At 40.0% G+C, this 9,536-nt stretch overlaps 1 protein-coding gene across 1 annotated transcript; it reads right to left on the minus strand.

Annotated features, from left to right (window-relative positions):
* Nucleotides 1–6,351: 6,351 nt before the first annotated feature.
* LOC128846317 (olfactory receptor 6N1-like) lies at nucleotides 6,352–7,302 on the minus strand. Its single transcript, XM_054045326.1, has one exon. It carries the CDS (start codon nucleotides 7,300–7,302, stop codon nucleotides 6,352–6,354), a length of 951 nt encoding a protein of 316 aa, XP_053901301.1.
* Nucleotides 7,303–9,536: the final 2,234 nt, after the last annotated feature.

The raw sequence follows: 9,536 nt of genomic DNA on the forward strand, positions 1-9,536 counted from the left end.
ACTTTCCCATCTATTACATTTGATAATAAGGATTGTTCCTCTTTGCCATCCATCCATCACTCTTCCTTCATTCTACCACAGCCTGGAAAGAGCATCTCCAATACGTTCTCTCCATGACAGCCACATATGGCAACCCCCAAATCCTTAGAAAAGTCAGTGCCACTCATTGAGGGACTCACTGAATTCTTACTGAGGCAAACATCTAGTGAAGTTAATTGAGCAACACACATGAGTCACAACGAGGCCCAAGGATTCACAGACAATTAAATTTTGATCCTATGTCCTATCCACTCTCCCTCAAACTCAATATAAAAAGATTTATAGCACAGGTTTGACATCCTTCAGCTCCAGAAACTTGTCTCATAGCTGAGGACAATTGGAATATTCATGCTTGCTCCAAGCATGCTGGCTTCCATCTCTCTTCTTTGGTGGATCAGTAAGACATCAGACAGCTTTGTGAATGTGTTTCCATGGTGTAAATATACACCATTTACATGCAGAAAATGATTTCTCCATCTCTTGGTCTGGACCAAGTATGTATAGCAGCCTGCCACTAATTTTCATGTACAGACGTTATTCCTATAAGTCAGTTTATCGATCAGAGTTTTTGTTACTAGTTATTCTGGAATTAGTATAATATCTATCTTTCATATAGTGTCTTTCTAGGCCCATACACATGCATCTTATATAATAATAGTTTTAAAAATTGGAGATAAAACCAAACTGAAAAGACAGAAATAGGCAATTTAGGCAGTACAATTTTATTTTCCAGCTCCATGACCCGCCAGAAGAAAATTACTGTTGCCAGGGAGCAAGGGAGAGCAGAGAGGAGGAGACTGCTTCTTCCTGACTCAGAAATCTTTCCGTTGGCTGATCCTGGAATAGTGTAGCAGAGACTCACCAACCCTGTCATGAAGGTAGCTTGTGGCCATGGGAAATTGAATAATACTGATGGGGGCCGAAATATCAATGAGAACTCTTGCCACACCTGTTCATCTACTTTCCGTATGCAGTCGTTTCATGTAATAGAATTGAAACATTCAAATGAGTAGGAGATGATGACTGGAGATTGGTTGATTTACCCCTGATGTCACCAGGGTCCCAGTACAAAGTAACCTGAGCTACTGACCTGACCATGAGTAAAATTTATTCCTAATCTGGTTATTTGACAACATTCTTCTTAACCTAGAGCTTCATTACCACCTAATGTCTTCAAATGTAACCTACACAAATATTTTAAATGAGTTCTAACATTAAACAAAGTGTGAAGAGTATGTTTTAGTCTAGTTTTAAGATCACTTGGGACAAAACTAGAAATGACAAATGCTAAATTTCTTAAGGATCTTATTTTAATTATTTTATTCTCATGAACTAATTAAAATATTTACTTTGAAATTCATCCACACTCAAAGGAGAATTATCCCAATTCAAGGAGGATGCACAGGGTTCTTCAGACATGAGAGTGGGTGTGAGGGTGCAGTGAAAGTCTAGGTGTACAGCTCGGTGTTCTCATTTTCCTCCAAAATAAGTCAGATGCCCACAGGTAGGCAACACACAGACTTGACACTTGGATACAGGAAGTTATGATTCTGACAGTCATGAGTTCAGCAGGCACACAAAGATGAGTATGTGCTACTCATGTGAGTCAGAATTTGCATGATCATATCCCCATGATTGGCCCATATATATATTAGCTTAAAATTTTGAATTCTTGTAAAACACAAAAGATCTAAGGAGACCTTTTCTCAAATCTTCCTTTACCTCCTTGTTTCTCAGGCTGTAGATGAGGGGCGGGGGGGGGGGTTGACAAATGGATCAGGACATAAAAGACAGAGAACACTTTGTTCAGGTCCCTCAGTGCATAAGAGTCCAATAGCAGATACACCAGGATCAGGGTCCCATCGAAAATTGTCACCAGGATAATGTGAGAAGAGCAGGTGAAAAAGGCCTTTTGCCTCCCAGTGGCGGAAGGGATTCTCAGGATGGTGGAGATGATACAAACATAGGATGTCAACGTTAATAGAAATGGAGGCAGGGTGAATATGGAGGAAGATATGAAACTAGCAACTTCCACCACGAGGGTGTCAGTGCAGGAGTTTTATTATGGGATGAAAATCACAATAGAAATGGTCAACTTCATTGGGCCCATAGAACATTAATTGTGACAACATAAATATAGACGTGGAAGCAGACATAAATCCACCTATCCACAACCCAGCCAATAGCTGGAGGCACAACCTGCCATCCATAAGTGCTGCGTAATGCAGAGGTTTGCATACCACTAAATACCAATCATAAGACATCACTGATAAGAGACAACATTCTGTGCCTGCCAGAGAACCAAAGGCATATAATTGAGTGATGCATCCAGCGATAGAAATGGTTCTGTCTCCAGTCAGGAGACCGGCCAGCATCTTGGGCAGGATGGTGAATGTGTAGCAGGTCTCCAAGCAGGACAAGTTCCCCAGGAAGAAATACGTGGGGATGTGAAGCTGCTGATTAGCCACAACTAGCGCAACAATTAGGATGTTCCTGGCCATGGTTGCAATCACGAGAAACAGCAGGAAGAGGAGAATATGAAGTTGAGGGAGATCCCCAAATCCCAGGAGGATGAATTGTATGATGGTAATTTGATTTCCCTTGTGTATGTTTGTCGTCAGCTTCATCTAGGGAAAATGAAAGAAATTATGCAATTAAGAATCTAATGTGCATTACAAAACAGTCATATTTTCAATACTGGCTTCTCCCTGCTGGCAGCCATCCCAATGACTGAGTCAAGACTCCAGATGGTGGAGGCCTTTGGGGTAAACATTTAAAAAAATGTCCATTGGCTTCATAAGGAAAACTCAGAAACATCCTATTGCTGAGCTGATACATTTTTTAAACCATATTTACATGGCAGAGTCCACCATATTCTAATGGAGTGGACACTAGAATTTGATTCCAGAGAGATGGGTTTTATTCCTGGCTTAGCCTCTCCCTGATCTTGGGTTTATCACTTCCTCTTACTGTGCTTCTCTTCCCTCCCTCATGTAATCGATGATGATCATACCACTTCCCGTTTTCTTAATGTGACTTGAAATTTAGGAAAAAAGAGCTGTCTATATGTCCTCACATGCTCTTGTGTAAAACAGAGATATGATACTGAAGACACTGTACAGCATTTTAATATTTATGTAAATGAGTGTTATATAAGTTCACAGTGTTAACATACTGTTATGAGAAGCTGCATAAATTTGAATACACTCTATGAAGTGTAAGCATGCCTTAATGTCATATTTCCACCTGAATCTCCGCAGAAATGGTATCATTTTTTTGTTTAACAACACATAACATTTTTTAGACATTTCCTTTCTCTCCACCCCATATTACAGAAAGAGATTTCTTGAATGTCTCCTAATGGGAATCAGAGACTAAGTTTCTTTATTGGCAAGTATTTGGAACCTCCTTTTTGAGAGCTATTCAGTGCATAACATTTATGGGTAATATTTTCCAAAGTGCCCAAGGCCTTTTTTAAAAATTTTCCATGCATCTACATCTGCAGAATGGACCCTCAGTCCCTTTGAACATTTGGCTCTGAGATACCGTGTGAAAGATCATAGGATGGATAATTAGATTCAGGAGGTCTGCCATTCTTTCCTTGGATAAGGTTGCTGTGATAGTTTGGGGAACATGTCTTTGTCTGTTTTATAATTCCATTTTGTTTTTATAAATGTAATTTCTAATCAGAACCATCATTTCAGATGGGATCAACTCTTTTGTAGTAGGAAATATGGAATGAGTCCTGGGGAAGCCCTTCCTCGGTAGCAGTGAAACGTAGTTTGGGAAATACATTTTTGTCCAGTTGTTAATTCCATTTGGTTTTATGAATGTTATTTCTAAATGTAAGCATCTTTTTGGAAGAGATTATCTCTTTTGTAGGAGGAAATATGCCAGAGTTCATGGGAAATCTATGCCCAGAAAGCAGAGGCACTGAATGGCTCATTTCTGGTGAACAATGTGAGTGTTGAGAGCTCCACCTCTAGGAACAGTGACTAGTCACTATACAGATTTATGACATGCATCTGACGAAGTAAGTATTCACCCATGAAAGCTTATGCTCCAAAATGTCTTTTAGTCTATAAGGACTCTTTGTCGCTTTTTACAGATCCAGACTAACACGGCTACACTTCTGATACTATCCAGATCTAGAGGGCTCAGCAGCACATAGGATTCAGAGAATGGATACAATGACTACTGTCCAGTGTCCTTTCAAAGAGGGGAAACAGACCAGGATGTTACAGTTGTGTGTAGGTTTTCACCATGATTAATATTTGGAATTACCCCAGTAAAGAAACCCGTAGGGATATTCAATATTCCAAAGCATAGAAAGGGCTTGCTGATTTCTAAAGTCACCTATTAGACACAAGGCTTCTGATGACCATGAGAGATTTGCTGCTACAAGCACAACTGTCATGGTTTGTTATTTCACCCTCACTTTTTTTGAAACTCCATTACTGATACCAGAAAGCACAGATAGGGTTGAAATTTAGTAACATGATGTAATAACCTAATATATGTAAAAATGTGGAAAGATGTTCTTCATCTATTCAATGTAAGTACAGATGTACTCATCTCCTATTCATGAACTTAGATCCTACAAAATCAAGCACACAACTAGAACCCGACATTTCAACTTTCAAATAAACTTTTGGGAATGGTTACACACATCTTCACAGACAGACACATTCTTATTCAGGTGTGGATGCTCTAGTCAGGGGAATCTAGTAATTTCCCAGTGGGTGCAGGAGAATGACTCACAGACAGTGGGAACCTGAAATGCAAGAAATGGGGCCACCTAGAAGGAAGTTTACACTGTTTAGAATTATGATTTCATCCAGAATGAAGGAGTTGATGTTTTTGGAATGCTGAAAGTGTTTCAATGGGATTTATTCATCTAATTGTCAGAGAGAGATTTTTTTCAATGGCAAATGTAGGGCAGGTAGTTTGAAATTCCAAATATTGGTCATGACTGGCTTGGTTGAAATTGCAACGATAAGATTCCAGGATTATGTCATTCTGAAGTGTGTTCAGTCTGCAAATCAAAAAAGGAGTCCTACAAAAGGTGGAAACATGGACAAATAGCTAAAGATGAGTACAAAAGAACAACACAGGCATGTCAGGACAAAATCAGAAAGACTATAGGACAAAATGAGTTTCACTAGCAAGTGATATAAGAGGCAAGAAGAAGAGGAATTAGAAATACATTAGGAGAAAAGAAAGATGAAAGAAAGATTAGGTCCCCCCATTTAGCAGAGAAAAAGAGTTAATCACAGATGAAATCAGGAAGGCTAACAAATTAACACAACTACACACACAACAACAGAACCACCACACACGATAGCCATGAGAACGCATAGCCCTTCTCCACAGCCCACACCCACACAAATCAACCCAAATCTCCCAGCACAACACAACCACCACATAAATTGACAAAACAGTGCAATGAGCACACACAATAAACCCAAACACACATAGAATCCTCACTGCAGCACAAACCCCTCATATGCCACACACACAAATCAACACATATGTCCCAGTACAAAACAATCCACACACAAATCAGCAACAAGCACTCAGAGAACTCAACCAGCATGCACAATAACCACAAACATGATTCTGAAGCCCAGAATGCCTACTGAGTCCATACGAAATGATGGAAACAGTTCCAAGAATAGCTGATAGCTCTTTCTATTTAGAATAGCACCAGGTTCAATTATCATTGACATTCACAGTCAGCTACTTCCCAGTTCTTAAGTTCTCAGTCATTTCGGGGCTTTTTAACACACGAATGTACAAATTACACTCATGTGACAGGTTGCCTCCAGGGAAAGAAGCAACCTGGCTGACAGGGCAGCTAAAGAGCAGGTAATGTTTAGAAAAGGAAGGGCATTAGACAAATTTGAAATGATTCGCTGAAATTTGCAAAAAACTTTGATTAATCCCTAGTGGATAGAAGCGAGATGTTACTCTCCTTTTCCTTCCCTGCCCTCCCTTCCTCCCCTCCCCATCCAATTCCTTTAGTTTTCTGTGGTTTCTGGGTTTTTTTATATTTATTCTTCTATTAGTTTTTTTTTGTGTGTGGGGGGGGAACCAATGAAGAGTCATTAAGAAGCTAGTTGAAAGTGGCCCAGATTAACAAGGGGGCAAGATCCAATGACTCAGAGAGTTCTAAAGCTGCCTTCCTAGATGCACTCAAATGTTTTCATTTTGGTGTCATCTGCAAATGTTATAACACTTAACATACAAGGTAGATGTGTATTAAGGTAGATCTATCTATCTATCTGTCACGCCTAAAATCCCTATATTCATTTAAAAGACAAAAAATCTAAGGAGAGCTTTTCTCAAGGCTTCGTTTACCTCCTTGTTTCTCAGGCTGTAGATGAGGGGGTTGACCAAAGGGGTTAGGATTCCATAGAAAACAGAGCACACTTTGTTCAAGTCCCTCAGTGCATCAGAGTCTGACAGCAGATACACAATGATGAGGGTTACATAGAAAATTGTCACCACAATGAGGTGAGAGGAGCAGGTGGAAAAGGCCTTTTGCCTGCCAGTGGGGGATGGGTTTCTTATAATGGTGGTGATGATGTGAACATAAGATGCCAGGGTCAACAAAAATGGAGGAAATGTGAATAAGCAGGAATGTATGACAGCCGAAACCTCCAGCCAGTGAGTGTCACTGCAGGACAGTTTTATTATTGGATTAAAATCACAAAAGAAATGGTCAATTTCATTGGGGCCACAAAATGTTATTTTTGACATAGATATTAAGAAGGCAACAGATGCAAATCCACCTATCCATGACCCGACCGCAAGCTGGAGGCACAACCTGCCATTCATTAGTGCTGCATAGTGCAGAGGTTTGCATATCGCTAAATACCGATCATAAGACATCACAGATAAGAGACAACATTCTGTGCCTGCCAGAGAACAAAAGAAATATAATTGCATGATGCAGCCGGTAACAGAAATTGTTCTGTCCCCAGTCAGGAGCCTGGCCAGCACCCTGGGCAGCATGGTGGAAGTGTAGCTGGTCTCCAAGCAGGACAAGTTCCCCAGAAAGAAGTACATGGGGGTGTGGAGGTGTTGGTCAGCCACAACTAGCACAACGATGAGGATGTTCCCAGCCATGGTCGCGATGTAGATCACTAGGAACAGCAGGAAGAGAAAAATCTGCAGTTGAGGAAGATCCCCGAATCCCAGGAGGATGAATTCTGTCACAGTTGTTTGATTTCCCTGGCGTTTGTTTGCTGTGGGTTCCATCTAGGGGAAAGAAAACAAATTCTGCCATTCAAAGTCTAGTTTCCACTTCAAAACAGTCACATTTCCATTATGGCTTTTGTCTGCTGGTTGCCATCCCAGTGGTTGAGTCAAGACTTCAGATAGCGGAGGCATGGTGTGTAAAATTTCAAAATGGCCTAAGTTAATTTTCATTGGAAAAGTTACTGCTGTCTAGTATCTCTATAGTTTAACACATCTCACCTTCAGCTTCCTGAACATGTCTGTGTGTTACGTTAGCCACCAAGGAGATTATCATTGTAGATTGAACAGGTTTCAGAGTAGCAGCTGTGTTAGTCTGTATCCGCAAATTGTAGATTGAAGGAATTCTATGTGATTCCATTCTCTTCATTTGAAAACCTCATATAAACACTGTTGCTGCTCTCATCCCTATTTTACCCATATTTCAACTACAGAGTACACCAGATTCCAGTGGAGTGGACAGCCGAATTTGATTGCAGAATCCTGGTTTTATTCCTGGCTCTTTCTTTCCCTGACCTTGGGCTTACACTTCCTTTCTCTGTGGCACTGTTCATTAGTTGATTATGATATCACTTACCATTTTCTTAATGTAATTTGAAATTTAGAGATCTCTCTCTATCAAATCATAGAATCATAGGACTAAAAGGGACCTTGAGAGGTCATCTAGTCCAGTCCCCTGCATTAATGGCAGGAATAAGTATTATCTAGACCATCACTGACAGGTGTTTGTCTAACTTGCTCTTAAAAATCTCCAATGATGGAGATTCCACAACCTCCCTAGGCAATTTATTCCAATGTTTAACTATCCTGACAGGAAGTTTTTTTCTAATATCCAACCTAAACCTTCCTTGCTGCAATTTAAGCCCATAGCTTCTTCCTATCCTCAGAGGCTAAGAAGAACTAATTTTCTCCCTCCTCCTTGTAATAACCTTTTTCTGTACTTGAAAACTGTTATCTTGTCCCCTCTCAGTCTTCCCTTTTCCAGACTAAACAAACACATTTTTTCAGTCTTGCCTCATACATCATGTTTTCTAGACCTTCAATCATTTTTGTTGCTTTTCTCTGGACTTTCTTCAATTTGTCCACATCTTCCCTGAAATGTGGAACCCAGAACTGGACACAATACTCCAGTTGAGGCCTAATCAGCAAGGAGAGGAGAGGAAGAATTCCTTCTCGTGTCTTGTTTACAACACTCCTGCTAATACATCCCAGAATTATGTTCACTTTTTTTGCAACAGTGTTACACTGTTAACTCATATTTAGATTGTTGTCCACTATAATTTTTATAACCCTTTCTGCAGTACTTCTTTCTAGGGAGTCATTTCCCATTTTGTATGTGTGCAACTGATTGTTCCTTCCTAAGTGGAGTACTTTGCATTTGTCCTTGTTGAATTTAATCCTATTGACTTCAGACCATTTCTCCAGTTTGTCTACATCATTTGGAATTATAATCCTATCCTCCAAAGCACTTGGAACTCCTCCTGCTTGGTATCGTCCACAACTTTATAAGTGTCCTCTCTATGCCATTATCTAAATCACTGATGAAGATATTGATCAGAACTGGACCCAGAACTGATCCTTGTGGGATCCCAATCATTATGCCCTTCCAGCGTGACCGTGAACCACTGATAACTACACTATGGGAACGGTTTTCCAACCAGTTATGCACCCACCTTATAGTAGCTCCATCTAGATAACATTTCCCTATGTTGTTTATGAGAAGGTCATGCGAGACAGTATCAAAAGCCTTATTAAAGTCAAGATATACCACATCCGCTGCTTCCCCACATACAAAAAGCTTGTTATCCTATCAAAGAAAATTTGCAAGTTGGTTTGACACAATTTGTTCTTGACAAATCCATGCTGACTGTTACTTATCATCTTATTATCTTCTAGATGTCTGCAAATAGATTAGTTAATTATTTGCTCCATTATCTTTCCCAGTACAGAAATGAAGCTGACTGGTCTGTAATTCCCCATCTTGTTCTTATTTCCCTTTTCATACATTGGCACTATATTTGCCATTTTCATCTCTCCCGTCTTCCATGACTTTTCAAAGGTAATCGCTAATGGCTCAGATATCTCCTCCATGAACTCCTTGAGTATTCTGGGATGCATTTCATCAGGCCCTGGTGACTTGAAGACATCTAATTTGTCTAAGTAATTTTTAACTTGTTCTTTCCCTATTTTAGATACTATCCATCCATCCAGTAATCAGATAGCATGTCCCTATTTTA

Source organism: Malaclemys terrapin, chromosome 12 (genome assembly GCF_027887155.1).
Source record: "Malaclemys terrapin pileata isolate rMalTer1 chromosome 12, rMalTer1.hap1, whole genome shotgun sequence".
NCBI classification, from domain to species: Eukaryota; Metazoa; Chordata; order Testudines; family Emydidae; genus Malaclemys; species Malaclemys terrapin.

Coding starts and splice junctions, on each gene's coding strand:
- LOC128846317 (XM_054045326.1), bottom strand. CDS start 7,302: ATGGAACCCACAGCAAACAAACGCCAGGGAAATCAAACAACTGTGACA.